This window comes from Oncorhynchus masou, chromosome 11 (assembly GCF_036934945.1).
Source record: "Oncorhynchus masou masou isolate Uvic2021 chromosome 11, UVic_Omas_1.1, whole genome shotgun sequence".
NCBI lineage: Eukaryota > Metazoa > Chordata > Actinopteri > Salmoniformes > Salmonidae > Oncorhynchus > Oncorhynchus masou.
The window spans coordinates 37,775,972-37,803,351 of record NC_088222.1 but is presented as its reverse complement, the minus strand read 5'-3'; the positions used below and the strand labels follow the sequence as shown (position 1 = coordinate 37,803,351).

The window sequence follows — 27,380 nt, the reverse complement described above, 5'->3', positions numbered from 1 at the left end:
GTTAAAATGTTACATTAGAATGTAACAGTAGAACAGAGGATTCACCTTGTTATTTCATATGTCTAGGGTAGGCCTAGACAATGTTTCAGAATTTGCGGGCAGTTCAGAGTATTTACGTTCAGGGGAATAGAAAATGCATTTATTTTTTTATCTGCAAACTCGCCAAACCCACTGGCTCCAGGTCATCTACAAATCTTTGCCAGGTAAAGCCCCGCCTTATCTCAGCTCACTGGTCACCATAGCAGCACCCACCCGTAGCACGCGCTCCAGCAGGTATATCTCACTGGTCACCCCCAAAGCCAATTCCTACTTTGGCCACCTTTTCTGCCAGTTCTCTGCTGCCAATGACTGGAATGAACTGAAAAAAAAATCACTGAAGCTGGAGACACATATCTCCCTTACTAGCTTTAAGCACCAGCTGTCAGAGCAGCTCACAGATCACTGCATCTGTACATAGCCCATCTGTAAATAGCCCATCCAACTACCTCATCCCCATACTGTATTTATTTATTTATCTTGCTCCTTTGCACCCCAGTATCTCTACTTGCACATTCATCTTCTGCACATCACTATTCCAGTGTTTAATTGCTATATTGTAATTACTTCGCCACCATGGCCTATTTATTGCCGCACCTCCCTTAACTTACCTCATTTGCACACAATGTATTTTAAAAAAATGATACTGTATTATTGACTGTATTCTATTTATAACTTTGTGTTGTTGTGTGTTTCAAACTGCTGTGCTTTATCTTGGCCAGGTCTCAGTTGTAAATGAGAACTTGTTCTCAACTAGCCTACCTGGTTAAATAAAGTTGAAATAAAAAAAACTGCAACTATTTGCCATAGTTTTATTTCAGAAATAGTCACTCCTTTGCTGAATACTACAGTGAAAGACTGAGTCACTGCAAAACATTCTGGCAACACCTTCAATAACTTTATCATCTAGTTTGCCATGGCACTCTATTTTAGAAACTTTGTGGCCTAATTCCAAATCAAACAACAAACTAGAGAAGTACATTTCCTTAAGAAAATGTGTGTGCTTGCTAGCTTTTACAAAAGTATTTATGATTTGAAGTAAGTTATAGTAGTGGTGGTGACTACAGTAGTAAGGGTTATACTGTTGAAAAAGTAGGTCGATGGAAAAATGTATTAATTTGCTGATTGATTGGATAGGATAGCCTGAACACGAGATCATTGGTTTGGTGTCTCTACCTTGAACGGTTCAAGAGTTACTGTTGGATAGTTATTTTATGCTAATTTACATAATTATAGTTGCTACAAGTTAATTATTTGAAGTTAGCCTGAAAATGAGAAAATTGGTTTGGTGTCTAGCTTGAACAGTTCAACAGTTACTGTTGGCGAGTTATTTTATGCAAATGTAAATGGTTCAATCGAATACAAGCTTAACTGAATGACAACAGAGAGAATATAACAAGGAATTTTATTGAATAGTCTGGGGTGGGCCTCGTCTCCAAGGAAGGCTCCTCAGAGCCAGATGCTGATGACCTGTTGTCCTGTGCTGGGCATCTGGCATTGAACCCCCCCCCCCCCCCCCCCCCAATTAAAAATAAATAAAAATAAGTTACTCAACAGGGAGAAGCGACATGGCGGAGCAGTAATTGGATCTAAAGACTAAAGACAAGATAAATAGATGTAAAAGAGATGCATGTGACGAGTAGTGAAAGTGGAATTCTTCTGTAATGGAATGTTTTTGGTTGAAATGAGACATCTGCGTGTACATCTACCCAGCCACGCATGCAGTAAAAGACATGCACGATTAACATGAAACACTAACCGAGAATTGAATCCAACAATGCATGCCGTAATGATTGACCTGAAACACTAACCGAGCTTTAGTGCACACCAAAATGCAGGACGATATGGGCATCTGCCCGAGTCCCGGTCCAATGCGGACCTTCTAAATGCATAGTTACTCTGAATTATTTAGAATAAATGTTATGTATGATGGTACAGTTGAAGTCTGAAGTTTACATACACCTTAGCCAAATACATTTAAACTCAGTTTTTCACAATTCCTGACATTTAATCCTAGTAAAAGGTCCCTGTCTTAGGTCAGTTAGGATCACCACTTTATTTTAAGAATGTGAAATGTCAGAATAATAGTAGAGAGAATGATTTATTCAGCTTTTATTTCTTTCGTCACATTCCCAGTGGGTCAGAAGTTTACAATAACTCAATTAGTATTTGGTAGCATTGACTTTAAATTGTTTAACTTGGGTCAAACTTTTTGGGTAGCCTTCCACAAGCTTCCCAGAATAAGTTGGGTGAACTTTGGCCCATTCTTCCTGACAGAGCTGATGTAACTGAGTCATGTTTGTAGGTCTCCTTGCTTGCACATGCTTTTTCAGTTCTGGCAACAACAAAAAATCTATAGGATTGAGGTTAGGGCTTTGTGATGACCACTCCAATACCTTGACTTTGTTGTCCTTAAGCCATTTTGCCACAACATTGGAAGAAGTGCACCAGACCCTCCTGCAGCAAAGCACCCCCACAACATGATGTTGCCACCCACATGCTTCACGGTTGGGATGGTGTTCTTCAGCTTGCAAGCCTCCCCCTTTTCCCTCCAAACATAACGATGGTCATTGTAGCCAAACAGTTCTATTTTTGTTTCATCAGACCAGAGGACATTTCTCCAAAATATATGATCTTTGTCCTCATGTGCAGTTATAAACCGTAGTCTGTTTTTTTTTATGGCGGTTTTGGAGCAGTGGCTTCTTCCTTGCTGAACGGCCTTTCAGGTTATGTCGATATAGGACTGATTTTACTGTGGATATAGATAATTTTCTACCTGTTTCCTCCAGCATCTTCACAAGGTCCTTTGCTGTTGTTCTGGGATTGATTTCGCATCAAAGTACGTTCATCTCCAGGAGACAAAATGCGTCTCCTTCCTGAGCGGTATGATGGCTGCGTGGGGCACATGGTGTTTATACTTGATATACTTACTATTGTTTGTACAGATGAACGTGGTACCTTCCGGAGTTTGGAAATTGCTCCCAAGGATGAACCAGACTTGTGGAGGTCTACAATTTTTTGTCTGAGGTCTTGGCTGATTTCTTTTGATTTTCCCATGATGTCAAGCAAAGAGGCACTGAGTTTGAAGGTAGGCCTTGAAATACATCCACAGGTACACCTCCAATTGACTCAAATTGTGTCAATTAGCCTATCAGACGCTTCTCAAGCCTTGACATCATTTTCTGGAATTTTCCAGGCACAGTCTACTTGGTGTATGTACATTTCTAACCCACTGGAAATGTGATACAGTAAATTATAAGTGAAATAATCTGTAACAATTTTTGGAAAAATGACTTGTGTCATGCACAAAGTAGATGTCCTAACCGACTTGCCAAAACTATCGTTAGTTAACAAGAAATTTGTGGAGTGGTTGAAAAACGAGTTTTAATGACTCCAACCTAAGTGTATGTAAACTTCCGACTTCAACTGTATGTGGAACCCAACCACACATTTGTCAAATATGAGACGTTTTCTTCTTCGAATCCAGTCGCGCATGCAGTAAATAAGTGATGGAGACGCATGCCAAATGGTGACTGACCCAAAAGCTGGGTGTAATATGATTGACCGCAACATACAGTACATGCGTATCTTTAGAAACTCGGCAACTAAATTACCTATGGTAAGCAGCCATTGCTGAGAAGAAGTCAAATAGATTGAGCCTAACAAGTGAGGTGTAGCAGAGCATAGCCGGTGACCTAGTTTCTAGAGAGTGATGGTGGAAATATACCTCATGTAGCTGCAGTGGTTACTGCTCCAGTTCTGAAAGAAAGACCAGTGTAGTTTAGAGGAGAAAGATAGCACCTTTATATTATTTAACAAAGGAGTGGAATGAAACAGAGGGTTGAATAGGAAGGATGAAAAGAGAATGAATGATAAGGACCGGAGTAGGGTTGAGCGTCAATAAATATAAGCATAAAGCAAGAGAAATGATAAGTGTAAGTGCGAGCCATCATGATAGTACCGCAGGAGCCCGATTTAGAATGCGTAGGAATGAGGCTCGTGATTAAGGTGAAAAGACCACATCAGAAAGCCTAAATCACATGAAGAAAATAAGTAATAGGAGTTGTGAACATTAAAGGAACCATGAAAAACCAGCAAGAAGACGACATCGGAGACGACATTAATCAAGCTGAGGAAACTGCCTTGTCTGAGGCTGCGAGCATATGCTGGAAAATAGGAAGCAGCAAGTAGTTTGTCTTGTTGCGATGAACAGTCGTTCTGATGAGATACAAATAGGGACAGATGGCACAAGACAACACAACTAGACGTAGTAGTGCCTGACTAATGTCATTCGCCTAGTGTGCGACATGCTGACTCTAGGCTTATGAGTGAGGCCCACTAAAGATGAACCAAGTATCTGTAATGTAAAAGGTAATAACCAATGCCTAAAAATGTCCACAAAAGTACACGGATGGGAAGCGTCAGTAGTAAACCCGTACTCAGAGCCAACTGTCTAACCTATAATGAGATCTGAAATCAGGTGCTATTGCTACATGACCATAGAAACTGTGGCACCAGCTGTAAAAAAGGCACTTGAGTAAAAGTGCTATTGAAAACGGAGTGTTACCCAAACCCGTGCAAGTGCCAGATGAACCTTGTACTGTAGCAGTGAAGGAAACAGCGTGGTAAACCCATTGCTAGGAAGCCTTAATTTGTAACCAGAAGGTGGTGGCTATGGGACCAAACAGTTGTTAGTCGGGTATGATGTTTGAAGCTTGCATAAAGAAGAATTTCCCCAGATTAGTTCAGCAAGTTGTCACACATTCTTAAGATACTGAAGCTCCACCTTGTAATAAGAACAAATTGTTAGAATGATGACAAAACCATGAAATTGCATTTAATAAGCTACAGGCAACATAACTGAAGCTGAAAGCCACAGTTCTTGATTGATATATTACTGTCAATGGCCACCCTACCACAGTTTGCTGCTGGAGAATATAACCATTATTCAAGATTGAACTGATTGCAGGGACCGACGCGACCAATCATGTAAATGGAAAACATTTAGTTTATGACGAGATGAAATACAAAATGCCAAGAGTGATGAGCGTTGAAAGCAGTATTAGGTCGACTGAGCTCATAAAGCATGGATTACATTCCATTTGAATCACTGTTGAATCAATTGGGGTACTAAGCTAACATATGGAATTGTTTTAAGATGGTCATACCATGGATCATTTAGCTATTTGAATTAGAATTTTAATGCCCTTTTAGGTATAAAACAAATATTTAAAAAAAGTATTTGGTAAAATATTGTATTTGGCATTTACTACTATAGCCCACAGAAACACATTGAATAAAATATTCATAAATAGCAAAAAAGGCAATCATAAAATAAAATATAAGGAATAAGGTTTTGAAGTGTCTGTCCTATATCTAGGAGATACAAGAAAGCTCAGGAAATATTTTAGTTTTTTGTACATATTAAACCCCTTATTTTTATTGGCACAAAACTACCAACATTCTTCATTTGTAAGGGTTACCTGAGCGTCTCCCCTTTCCATAGAGTGGTCATAATACACTGAACAAAAATAAACGCAACATGCAACATTTCAAAGATTTTACTGAGTTACAGATTATATCAGGAAATCAGTCAATTGAAATAATTTAATTAGGCCCTAATCTATGCATTTCACATGACTGGGAATACAGATATGCATCTGTTGATCACAGAAAGTAGAGGCATGCATCACAAAACCAGTCAATATCTGGTATGACCACCATTTGCCTCATGCAGTGCGACAAATCGCCTTCGCATAGAGTTAATCAGGCTGTTGATTGCTGCCTTTGGAATGTTGTCCCATTCCTCTTCAATGGCTGTGCGAAGTTGCTGGATATTGGCAGGAACATGCCATCGTACACGTCGATCCACAGCATCCCAAACATTGCCAATGGGTGGCATGTCTGGTGAGTATGCAGGCCATGGAAGAACTGGGAAATTTTCAGCTTCAAGGAATTGTGTACAGATCCTTACAATGTGGGGCCATGCATTATTATGTTGAAACAGGAGGTGATGGCGGCAGATGAATGGCATGACAATGGGCCACAGAACTCATCGCGGCATCTCTGTTCTTTCAAATTGCCATCGATAAAATGCAATAGTGTTCATGGTCCATAGCTTATGCCTGCCCATACCATAACCACACCGCCACCATAGGGCACTCTGTTCACAACGTTGACATCAGCACATCGATCGCCCACACGACGCCATAAATGATGTCTGCCATCTGCCCGATACAGTTGAAACTGGGCTTCATCCTTGAGTATTTGCCCACTGAAGACGGTTACGAAGCCGAACTACGGTCAGGTCAAGACCCTGGTGAGGACGACGAGCAAGCAGATGAGCTTCCCTGAGACGGTTTCTGACAGTTTGTGCAAAAATGATTTGGTTATTAGCTGTCCGGGTGTCTGGTCTCAGACGATCCCGCAGGTTAAGAAGCCGGATGTGGAGGTCCTGGGCTGGTGTGGTTACACGTGGTCTGCGGTTGTGAGTCTGGTTGGATGTACTGCAAAATTCCCTAAAACGATGTCGGAGGTGGCTTGTGGTAGAGAAATTAACATTGAATTATCTGGGAACAGAGAATTGTATGCCAATTGCACGCTCCCTCAACTTGAGACACCTGTGGCATTGTGTTGCATGACAAAATTGCACATTTCAGAGTGGCCTTTTACTGTCCCTAGCACAAGGTGAACCGGTGTAATGATCGTGCTGTTTAATCATCTTCTAGGTATGCCACACCTGTCAGGTGGATAGATTATCTTGGCAAAGGATAAATGCTCACTAACAGGGATGTAAACAGATTTGTGCACAAAATTTGAGAGAAATAATATTTGTGAAAAAATTCAGGGATATTTTATTTCAGCTCATAAAACATGGGACCAAAACTTTACATGTTGCGTTTATATTTTTGTTCAGTATAGTTTGTAGGCAGTTTGGACACAGTTTGGATACAGACGTTTTCGTGAGAAGTCAAATTTTCTGGATATCTCATGGTCTGACAAACACCACTGTAGCTCGGCCACCTTCCGCCGCAGATGCAGAAGGTCGACATGCAGGCGGATGTGGTGGATTGAGATGTAGCCCATGCAAAAACTCTTAAACTGACGGATTTTGATGGGGATTTTTCTTGTGTTACTTAGAGTGGTGCAGAGTTGCGTCAATAGACTCTTACAATTATATATTTGTTGTAATGGTTTTGATTTTGCCCGCCTTGACAGAAGACGCTCCTTAGTTCCCGAGTTCACGCTTATCCAATGATATAGCCGTGAACAACACGTCAGCAATTGGCCTGTGTAGACCAGTGGATGGGAGTGCTCACCGCCTGCGTGGGACGACCATGAATTAAAGATGTGCCTGTGTTTATGGCGTTCCAGACATTCTAAAAAATGAATAGAGAGGAGAGAGCAATAGCGATGGAAGAGGAAACTTGACAACATGTAAGGGGGAAAGAGTAGGCGCGTGGGCTACACACCGTAAACCAAACAAAGCCTGCACTGCAAACGTTCGCTCGATCAACATTACATAATCAAATTTGCATAGCCCTATGATGTGTGAACACGATTGGCACACGTAAGCATGTCATTGAACTCTGAAGCCTACACCACGTTTGTCCTGTACATATGACAATACAATTTGATTGTATGGATTTGTACAGGCAAGATATCTGCTACAAAGTCTATGCAGTGTTATAATGGTCATGCCTATGCATTGCATGCAGAATTTAAGAATGAAGTGTCAAGAAGTAACGATGAAATCATCAAATAATAGGCTAAGCATGGATTATACTTGCGAGCCACTACCAGCTGCACATATGTGCCCTTGTCTCTGCAGAGGATAGATTTGGATATATCTCTGTGTACTTCCTGCAAAAAAAGTTTGACACAAGACAACATATTGTTTACCAAACAGGCCTAGTGGGTCTAAAAATGCCAGAGACTATGCATAAACGTGCATTTACAATGATCCATCCGGATCTGATAGCTGAATTGAATTAATTTATATTAACATGGGATGATGGCTAGACGTACGAGCATGATGGGGGAATCAAAATCCCGCCAAGGACATGCGATGCAGTGATGAGAAACAAAAATAGCCTACAGTGATATCCTACTTCAGTGGCAAATGTCAGCTGTGCAAATACCCTGTAGGCTGTGTGCTTAACTGAGCTGGGAGATGAGAGCTATCCCCTGCAAATCGAAATACCCTGTAGGCTGTGTTCTTAACTGAGCTGGGAGATGAGAGCTATCCCCTGCAAATCGAAATACCCTGTAGGCTGTGTTCTTAACTGAGCTGGGAGATGAGAGCTATCCCCTGCAAATCGAAATACCCTGTAGGCTGTGTTCTTAACTGAGCTGGGAGATGAGAGCTATCCCCTGCAAATCGAAATACCCTGTAGGCTGTGTGCTTAACTGAGCTGGGAGATGAGAGCTATCCCCTGCAAATCGAAATACCCTGAAGCTGTGTGCTTAACTGAGCTGGGAGGTGAGAGCTATCCCCTGCAAATCGAAATACCCTGAAGCGGTGTGCTTAACTGAGCTGGGAGATGAGAGCTATCCCCTGCAAATCGAAATACCCTGTAGGCTGTGTGCTTAACTGAGCTGGGAGATGAGAGCTATCCCCTGCAAATCGAAATACCCTGAAGCTGTGTGCTTAACTGAGCTGGGAGGTGAGAGCTATCCCCTGCAAATCGAAATACCCTGAAGCGGTGTGCTTAACTGAGCTGGGAGATGAGAGCTATCCCCTGCAAATCGAAATACCCTGTAGCTGTGTGCTTAACTGAGCTGGGAGATGAGAGCTATCCCCTGCAAATCGAAATACCCTGTAGCTGTGTGCTTAACTGAGCTGGGAGATGAGAGCTATCCCCTGCAAATCGAAATACCCTGTAGCTGTGTGCTTAACTGAGCTGGGAGATGAGAGCTATCCCCTGCAAATCGAAATACCCTGAAGCTGTGTGCTTAACTGAGCTGGGAGATGAGAGCTATCCCCTGCAAATCGAAATACCCTGAAGCTGTGTGCTTAACTGAGCTGGGAGATGAGAGCTATCCCCTGCAAATCGAAATACCCTGAAGCTGTGTGCTTAACTGAGCTGGGAGATGAGAGCTATCCCCTGCAAATCGAAATACCCTGTAGGCTGTGCGCTTAACTGAGCTGGGAGATGAGAGCTATCCCCTGCAAATCGAAATACCCTGAAGCTGTGTGCTTAACTGAGCTGGGAGATGAGAGCTATCCCCTGCAAATCGAAATACCCTGTAGGCTGTGTGCTTAACTGAGCTGGGAGATGAGAGCTATCCCCTGCAAATCGAAATACCCTGTAGCTGTGTGCTTAACTGAGCTGGGAGATGAGAGCTATCCCCTGCAAATCGAAATACCCTGTAGCTGGTCGATCAAATGCATGAACCAAACATGAATTATGAATAGGCTAAATCATGCAAATATAACTTGTCTGTGTAAGCAGTATATACTGTAAGATAACTAAAAGGACTGTCCAGACGGAGCGCACAACCGACATGTACTATAGTGCATTAAGGTTGTTGGAACCTCTCCAACTTTCTGATAATAAATAACAATTAATTGAATATTAACTTCAGGTGTCCCTGGTGTTGAATTTCCACGACACTAGAAATGCAGTTCAGCGGTGTAAGAGGAGTAGCATTGTAAAGAGAAAAATAAATAAATAATAATAACTAGATGGTAATTTTCCATGAAGAAATATTGGTGGAACTTGCTTTAACTCTTTACCGAATATATTTGTGGTCGTGGAAGAGGTTTCAAATGTTTTACTTAAGCCAAGAAGTTAAATATAGTCAAAGTTAAATTTAGTAAAAATAATTGATCTGATTATTTTGATAGACTACACTATCAAGTGTGTTACTTTGGATTGTGAGGTAGTTAGATCATAATGTCTAAACTACAGTTGTGTGTGAACTAAAAGAAGAAAGCAATCTTCTATCAGAACATGGGAATAAAAAGCAGGATTTCAGATAAATAGATGCATGATTTACTTGTAAAACGAATTTGAGTTGTATGATGATGTAATGATTGTAAAGTTGTTGGCAATTATTTGGGGAGAGAAATATAATGGTGCATTTAGTTATGACACCTCTTTAAAAGTATTTTTAGAATAGGTTTGTATGTAGACCTACTGGTAGCTAGCTGTAGTTCTATCTAATAAATCAAATCTTTAGGCTAAAAGTACATTTCCTGAAGAAAATGTGGTGTGTTTGCTAGCTTGTTTTAAAGTATGTATGGTTTTGAAGTACGTTATAGTCGTGATAGTGTCTGCAGTAGTAATGGTGGTGACTGGTTATAGTTTAAAAAGTAGTTAGATGAAAAGTTAGGATAGCCTGAACAAATTAAAGTTGGTTTGTTGTTTCTAGCTTGAACCATTCAAAGTTACCCTTGGTGCGCTATATTATGGAAATGTTAAAAATTGATATATTTATAGTTGGTGGTTACGTTGGTGGGAGTGTCTCGAATAGTAATGGTGGTTACTGGTTATGGTAGAAAAAGTAGGAAAATCAAAAGATTGATTGGTTGAGGATAGCCTCAACATGTGAAAGATGGTTTGGTGTCTCTAGCTTGAACAGGTACAATTATTGTTGGTGGGTATTATATGATAATTATTCGTCATTTAAGTAGTTGTAATTTATAGTGCAGACCAGAGTTAGACCAGAGCTAGTGCGAACCAGAGCTAGCTAATTGTAACCAGAACCAGAGCTAGTGCAGACCGGTCAGTAGATGTGTAGTTGTGTTGCCGGTTCTTTGGGCCCTACAGTATGGACATGGCCAGTACTTGTGGTCAGTAATTGTGGTTAGCAGTTGTGTTGTTGTGGTCATTAGTTATGTGGTTCAGTAGTTTTGCGAACAGTAGTTGTGTGGTTGTAGTCAGTAGTTTTGGTAAGTAGTTGTGTGGTTCATTAGTTGTAGTCAGTAAATGTGTGGTTCTGGTCCGTAGTTGTGGTCAATAGTTTTGGTCAGTAGTTGTAGGGTTGTGTCCAGTAGTTGTAGTTTTGTAGTTGTGTGGTTGTTATCAGTAGTTGTGGTCAGTAGTTTTGTTTGTGGTTATTAGTTGTGTGGTTCAGTAGTGGTGTGGTCAGTAATTGTGTGGTTGTTGTCTGTAGTTGTGTGGTCAGTAATTGTGTGGTTGAGGTCAGTAGTTGTGTGGTTCATTAGTTGTGTGGTCAGTTGTTGTGGTAAGTGGTTTAGTGGTTGTGTCAGTATTTGTGGCCAGTAGTTGTGTGATTGTGGTCAGTAGTTGTCTTCCGTAGTAGTCAATAGATGTGGTTAGTAGTTTTGTGGTTGTGGTCAGTAGGTGTATGTTGTGGTGGTCAGTAGTTGTTGTGGTCAGTAGTTATGGTGATTAGGTATGTGGTCAGTAGTTGTGTGGTCAGTAGTTATGTGGTCAGAAGTTGTGTGGTTGTGGTCACTAGATGTGGTCAGCAGGTGTGCAGTTGTGGTCAGAAGTTGTGTGGTTGTGGTCAGTAGTTGAGTGGTCAGTAGCTGAGTGGTCAGTAGTTGTGTGGTTGTGGTCAGTAGTTTTGTGGTTAGGATTTTTGGTCAGTAATTGTGTGGTTGTGGTTAGGAGTTATGGTCAGTAGTTATGTAATCAGTAGTTGTGTGGTTGTGGTCAGTAGTTGTGGTCAGTAGCAATGTTCCTTCTAATGTTTTTCAGCACTGAGAAAATGTCAGGTCTGCTCAGTGCAAACTTGAACATTGTGAAAATTCCGTGCTACTTCCAGTGCGCATTTACTGTGAACACTGAAGCTGTACCTGCTTTAAGTTACAGTTTCAGACAGTGGTCAAGTAGCCTACTGTGGCTATTTGATTATAATGTAGGCCTACCAGAGTGGCCTACCATAAAAAAAACAATGGAGAAAATGCACCCCATAACATTATAACATGGATAAAGGTGTTCTATTATTCACCCCAGTAGAAACCAATTTGTGGTGTTCAATGTAGGTCTACATTCCATGAGACTTTTGATAAAAACATACATGGCTTGACATTGACCTGTTTATCCGCTTATCCATCAGACAAGGAAGGGGATTTAACATGTTGTGTTTGATGCAAGAAACCACTTTACAAAATAAAAATGTGACTGACCAGCTCGATTTGGTCTTATGTAGCAAAAATTGAAATGGTGTTTTTTTGATTGGATACAATTAGAGACTCTGAATTAGCAAAGTATATATCACACACTGCAGTTAATGAACAATGAGAAAGTAATTATGCTTTAAAAGTTCAACTTTTTGAGAAAATGGCTTGTGAATGTATTGATACACCTACTGGAGAGCTCTTCTTTGTCAACACCCATTAAGCATTGTTCTCTTAAGCCTTAATTGTCTTGTTTTTTAAATTTACGGATAGCCAGGGGAACACTAACACAGACATAATTTACAAATGAAGCACTTGTGTCTCTGGTAAACACACACTATATCAAACCAAATCTATGGATTTGATCTATGGATCTGGTCAGTAGTGTTGTGGTTGTGGTCAGTCTTTGTGGTCATTAGTTGTGGTCAGTAGTTGTGTGGTTGTGGTCATTAGTGGTCAGTTGTGGTCAGTAGTTGTGTGGTCATTAATTGTGTGCTTGTAGTCAGTAGTTGTGTGTTTTTGTCAGTAGTTGTTGTAAGTAGTTGTGTGGTTGTGGTAAGTAACCAGATGGAATAATTTTCTTGTTTTTTAAATTTATGGATAGCCAGGGGAACACTAACACAGACATAATTTACAAACGAAGCACTTGTGTTTAGTGAGTCTTCCAGATCAGATGCAGTAGGCATGACCAGGGATGTTCTCTTGATAAGTGTGTGAATTGGACAATTGTTCTGTCCTGCTAAGCATTAAAAATGTACCTTTGGGTGCCAGGGAAAATGTGTGGAGTAAAAAGTACATTTTATTTTATTTAGGAATGTAGAGGAGTAAAATTAAAAGTAGTAAAAAATATAAATAGTAAAATAATGTACAGATACCACAAAAAATGACTTAAGGACTTTACACCCCTGGTGGTCGTTAGTTGTGGTCAGGAGTTATGTGGTTGTGGTCATTAGTTGTTTGGTTGTGGTCAGTAGCTGTGGTCAGTAGTTGTGGTCAGTAATTTTGTGGTTTTGCACAGTAGTTGTGATTGTGGTCATTAGTTTTGTGGTTCAGTAGTTGTGTAGACAGCAGTTGTGGTCAGTACTTGTGGTTGTGGTCAGTAGTTGTGGTCAGTAGTGGACACCACTTTTGGTCAGTAAAAAGTGGTCAAAGTAGCTAATTTGTGTCAAAAGTTGCAATGTTGCTTTACAGTTAATGGAAGATAGAAGTGATGATGTCACACTGGGGAACTTTAGAATATTGAGGAAATTCCAATGGAAGTGGATGGAGTGCAAAAAGGTAAAAAAGTTGTATGCAAGCAACCTAGTCTACACGTTTTAAAACGTTTGAATGGCGTTTCCACCTTAAACGGTGTAAGAGTAGAAGTGTTGAAAATAATAATAATATGTCAGAAATAGTTTTTACAGTATTGAAGTGTGGCTGCTTTCGCAAGCCACACAATAACTATAAATCAGAAGTCATTTGTGCAATTGTAGAGCGTGGCTGCTTTTGCAAGCCACACTAAAAAGTCAGAAGTACAGTATGCTGAATATTTAAACGGGGACTTTTGCTGTCACAAGTCCCATTAATAAGAGAATGTAATAAATCAAGAGTTGTGCTTTGCCTTCAGCAAGCGCACATCTAATAATATGGGCGTTATTGTCACCATAACCTAACAGAAGCATAAAATAAACGCCTGCAACTAGATCCCCTGCATACTAGTCTTGACAAGAAGAAAAAGGGAGGTTTTCTTCTGCACTGTTCAACCAATCCAGTAAACGTTGAGGGGTTAAGATGAACGTCCTAAAACGAAAGTCCCTAACCCTAACCATACTGCTAATCTTATGCCTAACCCTAACCTTAAATTAAGACCAAAAAGATATAAAAAAAACAATCATGAATTTTTACGATATTGCCAATTTTTGTCTTTATGGCTGTGGTTGTTTTCAGGGCAGAATTATATTGCTTTTTCACAATGATTTTATAATGGGAAACATGCACATGTATGGGGTGCGCCAAATGTATGAATCTCAATTTTGAGGTAGCAGTCTTTTCAGAAATGGCACATGCAGATATTTAATGTGAAATTTAGGCAAAATATATAAATAGAAATTATAGCCTTTTTATTGATTTTTATTTATAATTATACATTTTTTAAATATTTTTTTTATTAACAATAAAATCAATACAGGAAGAACATGTGGGGACACAAGTATAACATATAAATGAGCCCCCAGTGCACAGAAGCACCTGTATGACGTAATTCAACAGCATCGCGAGCCTTGAACCTTCCCGAATCGCACCTGTGTGAAGCTAGCCACAATAAGGATTTTAGCCACAATAGAGGAATTTACAGCTTGCCTTCAAAATAAAAGTTGTCAATTAAATGATTGAAACAAAAAGTGGAATCATGCCTTATTTGGACTAGATAATGCTAAACAAGGTCGGAATGTTGTTATATAAATTCAACAACAGACAATAATTTGTTAATTTTACACCAAAAAGTAAAAATCTGTTGAAATCACACTATGTAGTCTATGTATTAGACTTTAGAATTGCATTGGGGGCATACTTATATGCACTGTACAGCCTAACCTAAGGATGTTGCACCCATGAAATGGGTTATTAGCCTACTCAGTGACACTCACAGAACACAACTGTGTAGAGTTTACACAAATATAAGCATCTTAGCTCTTGTTGGAGGACTTTGACTGTGGGAAATCACCTTTCTAGTCTGTCTATTGTGTGTATTGGGCATTCATATTGTACTGTACAGCTTAACCTATGGATTGTGCACACATGAAGCCTACTCGGGGACACCCACAGAACACAACTATGAAGAGCTTACACAAATATAAGCATCTTAGCTCTTATTAGGGAACTTTAATTGTGGGCTATGCGTTCACTTTAAAGCCTATTGTGCGTATTGAACATTCATATTGGACTTTACAGCCTAAATATTAAACACCCGTGCGAAATGAGCCACATTAACTTATTATTATATTTTGTTGGACTTATATAACAACATTCCGACCTTGTTTAACATAGTCCAAATATGGCACGATGCCACTATTTGTTTTAGTTTGAATCACTTTCAATGGCGGATTTTTATTCTGAAGGCAAACGCCACTTATGGCGCTAATCCTTATTGTGGCTAGTTTCACACCGGTGTGAATCGCGACCAACCGAAACAGTACTCTGGAAGGCGACTTGCTACTGCCTCTTTAAGGAAAAAGGGAAACAGTTTAACAAACAATTATAGATAGATGGCTAAGTAGACAACTTCAATGTGGATTTACCGGAATTTTACACGAAGATTTACCGTGAATGTGGAGATAAATGGCGCTTACTTCTGTGGAATAAGGGAATATATGATAGAGCACGAGAGGGTGACTGGTTAGCATACTCCTCGCTAGCTAAACATGGTGGCCAGTAAGCGAAAGGGGATCTAAAATATTTAAGAAAATCTTCTTGTTGGATGGTGAGACAACCTTGGTGATGTTGAGTGAGAGTAACCTTTCTACTCGTACTCTCAACCTTGGCTGGATTTGCCGATTTCAAATACACTTTTCGGTTCATCTGAATATCCAGTAAGGAGTCGAGCTGTCCCGACACAATCCTTGGACAACCCGCTTGAAAAGTTAAAATGAAGTTTGTTTCATGTTCTACAATGTATTGTACATAGACGAACAAATGAGCATTGAACAATGATGATTTCAAATGCGCGTTAGAGATGTATCTCGTGGAACATCACTCTCTCAATTCCAGTGTGATCATGGTTGTAATATTGTTAGCCTACAGCTGAGTTAAACGGCTACAAAATAACTGGTATTCTGAAAAGAAATAATGTAAGCATCAGTGCTGGTAACATTGTTTCATTTAGGAAATTGTATCATATTGCTTCGTTGTGAAAACACCCACTGTTTTGCAAACCTTTTCTACTCGTACTCTGGGAACATTCACGGCGAGACGTTATGGATTATAACGTAATCCAATACACACACACAGGCCATAATTTGTGAATTGATGGAAACGAGTGATGGTTTTCACATTTAGGATTTTACGATACTTCATACAACAAAACCTGGATTACCTTCGATAGAATTTAGAGGACTTGCAGAGAATATTACATGGAGACTCGTCTGACATGCCAAGGAAGGAGTTACCACTACCAGAGGGTTGGGAAGAATCCCGGGATTTTGACGGGAAAGTCTACTACATCGACCACATCAACCACGCCACCAGTTGGATTGACCCAAGAGACAGGTATGGTATGACATTCCAGTGACTCTAAAAGCAAGCAGTTGAGTCTTGCTGATAGATTGATGATATGCGCTATCAACAACCATCAGCATCCATCAAGTGATCTTAATCTAATGGTTAATTTGGCACTTAATGAATGGACTCAACTGCAATCTTTGAGTTTACGTCACAATTTGAGGTGTCACATAATGTAACAAAGTAGGCTATAAACCTAGTCTGGGCAGCAGCGAGTGTGCGCTGTGGAGTTGCACTATCGTCTTGGTTTAATATGCCCAGTCGGTAATAAACTAGTGTCCCCCACGACCAATTCATACATAAAACATCCTCCATTCGGGCTTTATTAGTATCGGTTTCCTCTAACGAGCCTTAATGGCATTTCGCGTATTGTCATAATAAAGCAAAATTTAACATCATGCTAGAGTGGCTAATGCTACTTCCCCATGTTGCCCCTCGCATGTAACAACCAGAAGTTGTCCGAAAATGGGGGCAAATGCTGTTTAATTACAGTATGTATACATTTCCCGTTTTTTTCGAATCGGCACGCCATTAAAGGTAATTAAGGAGGAGACCGATGCCGTTGCAGCCTAAATGGAGGATGTTTTATGTACGAGCCGATCGCCGGAAGACAGGTGTGTTATTACTGGTTTTGGCACATTAAGCCCAGATGATAGTGGAGATCCATAGCGGCTGCCCAGGTTACTATAAATCAAGCCTGGGTGTTGATGGAAAAAAACCATGAAGATTTTCCACAGGAATGTGGCTCATGGTCAACCAGGCATTCACAGGCAGTTAACCCATTGTTCCTTAGGGTCATTGAAAATAAGAATTTGTTCTTAACGGACTTGCCTAGTTAAATAAAGGTAAAATGAAAAAAAATAATTTGCATTCCTGTAATTAGAAACTAGCCCTCGAGGTTTGAGTTAGTTTCCCCCTAGTAATATTTTAGTGTAATAGGCTTACAATACTTAGAACTGGGTCATGACAGCCAGGGTCTCATTTATACAGAACCTCGGTGTCAACCATACTTTGGAACTCATTTCGTTTTAGCAGTTACTTAAATCCACTCGGACTTTGACACAAAATCTCTTTTAATAGCTTAGTTTTGGAATGCTTGAGATTATGGGATTTTATTTTTCATTCAGCCTGGATAAGGATAGGCCATTAAGGTTGGATAAGGATAGGCCTTCATATTATATTACAAGATTTTGAGACCTGTTTTCCTTGGTGGCTGTCATTGTTGCAGTCAGCACACAGAACCATAATTAAAAGCCCAATAACATGATAGAAGCAAGGGCACAGACCTGCCCACCTCCCTGGTGAAATGCCTTGGTAGCAGCAAGACCAAGATGGCAGAACTTTGTAAACAAAGACCTCAACACACATTCCTATAATGCATGGCTGAGGAGGGCTGAGCACAGAGGCTGTAAAGTAAAGACTGATTCATTTAAAATCCCTTTCACTGCTTGCCAATGTGCACAGGGTCAAAGTACAACATCACAACTTGGGATAGAGTTGCGGTCAAAGGAGACGGGTTGAGCCAAGTGAGGAACAGACTGTCACTGTAAAGGGTCTGTCTTCTGTAAATCATATGCCTGTCTCCTAATATATAATATAGGCCATTTACACAGACACTTTTATCCAAAGTGACTAGTCACACGTATATATTTTACATATGGGAATCAAACCCACAACCTTGGCATCAATGGCGCCACACTCTACCAACTGTGGCATACAAGACCGTGTCTCCTATGCTGTTCACTGATCTGTTGGAGGGCACAGTAGAACATGAAGCCAGCCCAGAGTACTAAGTCTGAGATGAGACACAGCCATTCTCAAAGTATTGATCTCAGACTGAAATAACCAGACCAGACTGTCCCAAAACTGTCATTGGACATTTACATATCCTTCTACTGCTGTTCAGCAATAAGACATTTATTTTGCTGTGCTGAGCAACATCTGATGGGGAGTTATTAGGAGGCCTACTGATGATGATAACAAATTCCCATTAGACTGGTCTGTCCTATTGGTGAAAAATGTGCTTTCACAAACACCTCTCACTGTGGAACCAAATAATGTACCAGCCAAGTGTGATCAAAGTTCTATTATACATTCTACAGCTATTACAGGCCTATAACATTTTCAAATACTACAAGATATCCCAAAGGTATTGTAGTATGGCAATCTGACCATGTAATCATGAAAACTTTTTCTCTTTGGTCCCCTTAGCCTATCAAACCTGAGTAATGTTATCCTTTAAGCTCAAGAATGAAGCCTGTTAGGCTTAATGGAGATGGTAACTGGAGGACTCAGCCCAACATTCATACCATGCATACATGCATGCATCTCGTTGGCCTCTGCCCTGTCAGTATCTTTCTGGGCTGCATTCGCATACCTCAGCCAGACATATTGTTTATCCACCCTCATGGTGACGCACACACCCAATGCATTCTGTCAGCTGAATGGAATGTTATCTCCCAGATACCAAGCTGTTGCAGGAGGGGAGTTGAAGCAGCTAGCAGCTCTACTTTATTGTTGGACCTTGAGCGCTATGAAATGTAGGTTGGAGTCTCATAAATTTGACTCGAGGAATTTATAGTGCGATGAATGAGTCTGACTCATCATTCAGTTATGCTGCCACATGTTTTCACTCTGCCGCACTCTTTGTCGCTTTGCATTAGAGCATTATCACCTGCTTTTGACTTTGTATGCAAACCTGCCTAGTGTTTTTTACACTGCCACTTGACTAACTAGTAATGCTGCAGCTCACCTAGGGCCTCTTGTCAACCATGCCGTATTAAAAATGTTGGCATACATGGAGGTTCTTGGATTTGCGTGCACAACAAACTATTGGGATTTCAAACTGTCGCACGCAACATAGACGCATGTTTTCATTGATAAATCAGTGCCATACTATTTCTGAGCTCGTGAACGAGCTTTACAACTCCGCTTGGAAAATGCCCTGCATTCACCGTTTTTATGGTAACAAAAACTGATTAGAAGCACCTGCTGCTCATCAGTTGTTTACCTGTGTTGCCTACAAATACTGTGTTGAATGTAAAAGATTTGCACCTACACACTGAACAAGGCTGCAAAGCAGAAATGTCTGTGTGCGCTATCCCTAATGCAGTGAAAATAATAATAAAAAATGAATTAAGCTTTGTGACATATTTGAGTGAGGACGCATTACGACCTTTTATTTATCCGAATTCATGGGTTTTTACACACAAACCACACTTCTGGGAGAGTGCGATGGTCTCTTTTTTTTGATTATGGTAACAAAAACGCCCTCATTTCCTGTATGATTTGGAGATGTTGGAACTGGACCATGAGTTTCTAAAGTGCAATGCCAAATTTGATCATATTTCTGTGAAGGTTTGAGCAGTATGTTTTATCTTTTGCAGTGGCTTTTTAAAAAACGGAAAAAAAATGCATGCCGCCTATAGCGGGTGCCAAACACTTCTGCAAGATTGATTGTCTTGAACAATTTTAAAAGTAAATGTTGCATACAGCCCACACCGATATTCAAAAGATGAATTGTTGTTCAATATTTTGTTCATCAATACATGCCTGTGTTTTATCTTCTGCCTTGGTATAGGCTTTGAGATTAAATAGGCTATTATGTCACACTTTTGGCTATTGCTCTGCAATACTGTAGCCTACCCATACTGTCATAGGCTACAGGTCTATTTACTTTCGAGCATGGTTGCCTATTGAATGTGTGATGGATAAATGTTAGCCTATTATTGTTGTTTAGTAGGAATAAACCAGTCATGTAAGAAAAGGGGAGACATGCCCTGCAATATGATTGATTTGGGCCTATTTAATGGAAGTAAGATATTGTATTTATCTTAGGCGACATGCTGCTATGCAATCTTCTCACCAACTTTAAATCTATCTGTTTTATAATTAGGCCTATGTTTTAATGTTTTTTTTATTAGTCTACCATTATTATAATTCCTGTGAATCACAAACACCCCCATTTCCACAAAAATAACAATTTGCTTACAATACAGTTGATCAACCACTAGAAGTTTTGCGTATTCATGGTCTGAGATTTGCGTGGCGATGCGCACACTTTCCCGTCAAGTTCAAAAGGGATAAATACCAACCTTTGTGGGAACTGGTGCAGGCATGGTTGTCTTTTTTTGTGCGCAGGAAATGCCGGACCCCCTGTCTTTGTATGAAACACTTAGCTAAAGGTTAAACCTGTAAAATCAACAACTATGGACTCTGAAATCTGCTCTCGCTATAAAGGCCTACTTGGTTTGCATGGAGTATTAATAATGACTATTTATAACTTTTTATAGTGCTTTTCATTACAATCCAAAGCACTTTAAGCAATAAAAAAATACATGCACTTTTGAAGAAAAGAAAAAAATGTCAATGAATGGATGATCATGGCAGGTATGGTAGTTCATGGCCTCAGCGGTTTTAGAATTGGTTCTTAACTGACTTGCCTAGTTAAACAAAGCAGTCAGCCCAGGAGGACATGTAAAGTAGAGGCAGTTGAGATGAAACCGAGGGGGGGCACATCCAGGGGGTTTCAGACTGGTCCAGAACCTTTCATCAGGGCACCGTGGACTTGCCATCTCTGAAGCAGCACTTCTCAGTATTAGTCTCTAAAGTCAGACTCTTATGGGTAGAATCCTCCACTACCGATGTGTTGCACCCACTTGGGTGAAGCCACGACAGCCGCGAAGGCACCAGAGAAGCACACTGCAAGTCAGTCGAATAGTCAACAATGAAGCTAACCACTGGAGAAAACGGCTCAACTTCAACGAGCCTGCCAACTCCAAACACCATCCCTTTACTTTGAGTCTAAACATAGCTGGTTTGTTTGCTAGCAAGTTAGCTAGCTAAGCTTCTTGATGACAGTGACGCATTAGTTAGGGGAAACCAACTAATGCTTGTATTTGTAAGCAACTCACACATACTGCCCATAAGGTAGGCCTAGTAGTTAATGGGTTTAAATAGATTCAACAGAATCTTGAAAAAAACCTATCCTCCAGAGGAGTGCTTTCCTAAGGGATGGTCGCGCCAGGTATTTCTTATATCACACAGCTTATAGAAAAGGCTGGAAAGAAACAGGATTTGTTTTATCATGTGGTTCACAAAATACCATTATAGAAGCCTTAAGGGGGTCACTCACTCACTACCCAAATGAGTTATTGGAAGACTCATCACTGTTTGAAGAGATTAGGAGATGTCAGCCTGGTGTCCACTCCAGACAGACTGGAAGAGGTCTTGCATGCCAATGCACAGCCAGTGAGTGGCTCACGCTAAGCTCTGGGCCTATTTAAAGCCCTCTGATTGGTCTATTGAGACAGTAAGTCCGCGCTTTTCGGAGGGTAATGATGAATTCGGCCATCAGCTCCGAGTGATTAGGGGACTGGATTTGCAGGGGTGAGAGGACAGCGACAGTGGAATGAATCAAATAATGGGATGATGCGCACACAGTCACTCAAAGGACCTGGCACCAGTAGACAGCTTTTTGAGAATTTTTGTTTTTCTCTCCGCAAAGCCGTTTCCTCTGAGATACATTTAGAACAGGCCTTTTTCATTATTCATAAAGTTAAAAAGGAACCCGTTGGGTTTCACCCTGAGCAAAAGTGTCTGTGGGGATGGTAATATCAGCCGTCTGCAGAAAAGAGTTTGAGCAAAGGAATAGATCAAGACAAGTTTTCCCACATGTAGCCTACGCCACTGATAACTGGCATAAGCTTATGTTTTCTATCCTTCAACCTAGGTTGATGTCATAGCTATGAGGGAAATTAGGATTAGGTTAATTGTGAACCCAAGTGTGCCAAGTTAGATCAGCATGAAAAAGACCACCTGAATATATCCAACCCACCTAATGTACGAACTGAAATGCTGATTCTTGGATGTTACTGCAAATAGCGCCCTTCTCTTTTTCCATTGGCACTTTGCACATTGGTCGTGCTGGTAGTCTTCCTGAGGAGCCTTTTATGTATGGTGGCCACTGAGGTCTCCTGGGTATCCTGTGATCCTGAGCCTGGCTTGGTGTTGGAAGGCCTGGAGGGGTTGCCTCAGAAACCTCTAGGAAATTTGTGAAATGCCAGGTCCCAGCTTCCGGGCTATTGTGCTTTGCAAACCCCACTCGATGCGAATAGAGACCTATTCTAATTAGACCCCTTTTATTAGAGACACACAGACATCGTGCAATTCTGGTAGCCCTCAGTGACAACCAAATGATCTATCTTTGCATGCACCCTGGCTGGCCCACTCTTGTCATGGTCATCCTGATTTACTTTTGCTCTGACACCTCTAATTCTTACCATCAGTTGACTGTTGTTTCTTGTGTGTGATTTTCAGGCAGACTAAACCTCTGACATTTGCTGACTGCATTGGCGATGAGCTGCCAGTGGGTTGGGAGGAGGCCTACGACCCCAATGTCGGGGCCTACTATGTGGACCATAACACAAGTGAGTCCAATTCTCCATAACACTAACTTCTGGCACCCATATTCATCACACATTTGTGAAGAAACACATGGCCAGTCAAATCAAGATGCAAAATTATTTCAACATTTCTTCTCTCATTCTTTCTTGTTTGTTATGTTCTGTCTCCCTTTCCTCTCCCCTTGATCTCTCTCTTTCCCCTCTACCACCATCAGAGAGCACTCAGCTGGAGGACCCACGGGCCCAGTGGCAGCGGGAGCAGGAGGTCATGCTGCGGGAGTACCTGGACGTGGCCAAGGACTCGCTGAGCGCCCAGAAAGAGATCTACCAGGTGAAGGAGCAGCGGCTTCGCCTGGCCCAGCAGGAGTACCGCCAGCTCAATGACGCCTGGAAAGACAAGTCCACCTCTCAGACCAGCTGTAAGGACAAGCCGGGGGGGGCAGGTTTATGGGCTGGCAGAAGGAACAGGTGTGCACGTAGCAACGGTGATGAGGGTCAAAAGGGGGCAGAGAAGCCAGGAAACTTGAAGGGCTGTACGTAAACAGGGGGCAAGGAACCAGAGAGATTAGGTGGCAAAAGAGAAGAGAACTAGAGTGATTGGTTGTCTTTTATTATTCTTCTGAGTGATGCAACGCTTTTGACACTGGGGAGGTGCACATAAATTTGATCACAGGATTACAGCACATCAGTTCACTCAAGTTGTCAGTAATTTACATTTTTGGGGAATTAAAGCTACTCCCTACTTATTTAACTTGACTCCATTCCTAAGAGGAATCCTCTGCCATTGCTCAGACTTGAAGTGGTGATTTACAGTAGTTTGATAACACACAGGGGATTGATGAGTAGGGCCTTTGAATAGCGTGATGTAGAGGATTAGATAACACCCTGGCTCTTATCTCCCACAGTGAATTCCAGATCGTCCTCCAGCAGTAAATATGACCCAGAAATCCTCAAAGCGGAGATAGTCACTTCCAAAAGTAGGGTAAGAAACTGTTTTTTTTTTTTAAATATTTTTTTTTAATAACATTTTTTTTTTTACACCATCTCCGTACTCCAACTATGGCCTGCTTTACGTGTGTTCAGTAATCATTAGGAATGGATGTGTATACCCATATGTGTCCTTAAGTCTCCTGTTTTGGCTTAATTCTCATCCCTAAGATTTGCAAACATTAGTGCATGAAAAAGGCTTAGTCCAATGGACTGTTGCTAAGTGACTGAGTGTCCAACTCTTTCTCATTGTAAAGGAGGAATGTGTGTAAGTGACATCTTTGTCTGAGACCTCCACCCAGGGATGGGTCCCAAATTGCATCTCATTCCCTATATAGTGTACTACTTTTGACCAGGGCCCTTATGGCTCTGGTCAAAAGTAGTTAACTACATAGGGTGCCATTTGGGACGAATCCCAGAGCTGTCGGTTGGCGTTGTGCAACATTATACAACGGGTGGGCTAATTCTGATTGGTTAAAAGCGCATTCTAGCCCGTGTCTATTCCACAAGTTACCACCAGCTAAATATATGATGTTAAAATGCTTTTTTACTCTATTCCATTTGACTGCGCAATCCACTGTCTCATCAGCCCAGGCAGGGACGTTAACATGATCTCCACCATTAAAAAGCATATAGATGTTATCTCACCTTTCTTTTAGACTAACATTTATTTTTCAGCAGCGGAGATTTGTATATAAACCTAGCTGTCTGTCTCCGACATTTGCAACATTGTTTCAATTTTCAAATTTGATCTCCAACTGTCCCAAAGTAATGAACGTGTAGGGGTCGGGAAGAGAGTGGCAGGCATCATTTCTCAGTCAGTCGAAAACATGAATCAGCTGGCATCATTTTTATGGATATATATGCAAATAAATATCAATTGAAAAAAGGTAAAACGTAACAAAGTGCAGCTAGTTTGCACTCTTTCCAGGTTCAGTTTGAAGTTGTGTCCTAATGAGAGAACGTATTTTCTATGCCAGGTGAAATCGTGCCTCATTAGCTCATTGTTATGGATGTATTCAAATAAATGTCACTAGAAAACAGCTTAAACAAATGCAGCTACTGTTGTTGTTTTTGCACTGTTTGACATGACTAAGTTAGCTGTATTTGGCTAGTGAGCCAACAAGGGATAAGAATGTTGCCAGCCAGTATGGCAATGGAACATTTAGAATGAACGACTGGGTCCCGTCCATAGATACAGAACAAAAAGACAATGACTGGGTCGCGTCTCTGTCCACGGAACCAATAGACGCAACAACCAGCCGGCTTGGCTAGCAATCATAGTCCCGAAACAAAACTACATCTTGTGGAAGGGTGAAATAGTATGAATAGGGCCTCCCGGGTGGCGTGGTGGTCTAAGGCAGGTTCTGTCGCAGACGGCCACGACTAGGAGGCCCATGGGGCAGCGCACAATTGGCCCAGCGTCGTCTGGGTTAGGGAGGGTTTGGCTGGCAGGGATATCCTTGTCTCATTGTGCACTAGTGAATCCTGTGGCGGGCCGGCCGCAGTGCACGCTGACCAGGTTTCCAGGCGTACGGTGTTTCCTCCGACACTATAGTGCGGCTGGCTTCCGGGTTGGATGGGCATTGTGTCAAGAAGCAGTGCGGCTTGGTTGGGTTGTGTTTCGGAGGACGCATGGCTCTCGACCTTCGCCTCTCCCGAGTCCATACAGGAGTTGCAGCGATGAGACAAGACTGTAACTACTACCAATTGTATACCAGGAAATTGAGGAGAAAAAAGGGGTAAAATAGAAATGGTATGATTTTAATTAATCAAAATAGCGTTTTTAATGAAAATATGTCGATCATTGTTTGAATATGTTTGTCTCGGGCCCAACAACACCTATGCTAATATATCCTCCGAACACCGGCTTCTCGGTCATTATCACTTAAATAACACCCTCTGGATTATTTGTGGATGTTTCCTCCATGTTTCCTTCACATTTCATTAAAAAAACAATAAGGGAATGTTTTGCTTTAATAATATGTAATCGGCCTATAAGTTATATCCAAATAATTTTTCTTCATGAAACAAACATAATCCAAATATAGCCGAATATAACAAAAGCTGTTCCCAAATATAGCCGAATAATCATATCTTCCGTAATCAATAGTATTACAACTGGGGATTTTTAATTTCAGTAAAACATGCAGTGTGTTTCTCTCAGTTGAATAAGCCGAACATAATCATATTGCCAGTAATCAATAGTATTTCAATTTGGGCACTTTTTTTTTCTTCTCAGTGAAATAACTCTATTCCGGTCACTCAAGGCCATCAGACTACTAAACAGCAATCACTATCTCAGAGAGGATGCTGCCTACATGAGACCCAAGCACTGGCCACTTTAATAAGTGGATCACGAGCTACTAAACAATGTCACTTTAATAATGTCTACATATCTTACATTACTCATATCACGTGTATATACTGTATTTTATACCATCAACTGCACCTTGCCTATGCCGCTTGGCCATCGCTCATCCATATACTTATATGTACATATTCTCATTCACCCCTTTAGATTTGTGTGTATAAGGTGGTTGTTGGGGAATTGTTCGATTACTTGTTAGATATTACTGCACTGTCAGAACTAGAAGCACAAGCATTTCGCTACACTCGCATTAACATCTGCTAACCATGTGTATGTGAGAAATAAGATTTGATTTGTTTGTCTCAGGTGAATAAGCTGAAGAGGGACCTCGCCTGCATGAAACAAGAATTGCAGCATAAAGAGCAGGGCTTTGAAACACTGAAAGAGTAAGTGCAACCCAACATCATTACACAATCACAATTAGTAGTAGTAGTAGTAGGCTTCTGTTTTTTTTTTCTTCGATACAGCCGTAAAAAGATTCCCATTATCAACACACTCGAAGCCCTCATCTCACCCTGGTTGAAAAGGCAGCTCCCTGACTGAATTTGATGATGACCCTCAGAATGGTCAAATATCACAATTGTTGTCTATGAAACACATTTCTCTTGGAATGCCTGGAGTGCCGCCTCTTGCATCTGTGTTGTGGAAAAAGACAGATGGGCCCTGCCTCAGTTCAGTGAGTTAAATTCTTTTAAACGAATGACAAGCTACATAGTAGTTCGACTGGATTCCAACCGTTCTTCCGTGACCTTCATTTTGCCATCAAATTTCAAACCTTCCTTTGCTATCAAACATTTACCAACAATCATGAAACCGTACTAATATACGAACACTGCAACATTCTGTCCGTCCTCAACTCTCCTTTCCCAGAGAAAATACTTCAGGGTCTTTATAACAAAAGACCGAAATATAACGAGAGTATCTATTCTAACAGTATATATTTATACTGTAGTGGAAAAGGCTTGGATAGGCTTCACTGGTTCTAGTTCTCCTTGGTCTTCAGTGAAGGAGTGCTGCCCCCTCCCTCCTTTCCTCTGCTCTCTGAACAATGTGGAAAGACCTGTTATTCCACTGCATGCATGACTTGCTGTTGACTGACTTTACATATTTGATGCTGCTGCCACGGACGGTCTCTCCATGTGTAGCTGACTGTCTGGGCTTCAGGCTCTTTCCTCTACACCTGTGGCCCTTAAAATCCAGTTTTGTTCCCGTCCTGGATCCTTCATTTTGT

The 27,380-nt window shown here is 41.0% G+C and overlaps 1 protein-coding gene across 1 annotated transcript in view; it reads left to right on the top strand.

Moving 5' to 3' along the window:
* Nucleotides 1–15,257: 15,257 nt before the first annotated feature.
* Nucleotides 15,258–27,380, top strand: part of LOC135548630 (protein KIBRA-like) — a 47,167-nt gene continuing 35,044 nt past the window's right edge. Inside the window, exons 1-5 of the mRNA XM_064978435.1 lie at nt 15,258–16,375; nt 22,706–22,815; nt 23,007–23,210; nt 23,697–23,773; nt 26,456–26,535. Coding sequence (XP_064834507.1) covers nt 16,257–16,375; nt 22,706–22,815; nt 23,007–23,210; nt 23,697–23,773; nt 26,456–26,535 — 590 coding nt within the window. The 5' untranslated portion in view covers nt 15,258–16,256. The remainder of the gene's footprint in view (nt 16,376–22,705; nt 22,816–23,006; nt 23,211–23,696; nt 23,774–26,455; nt 26,536–27,380) is intronic.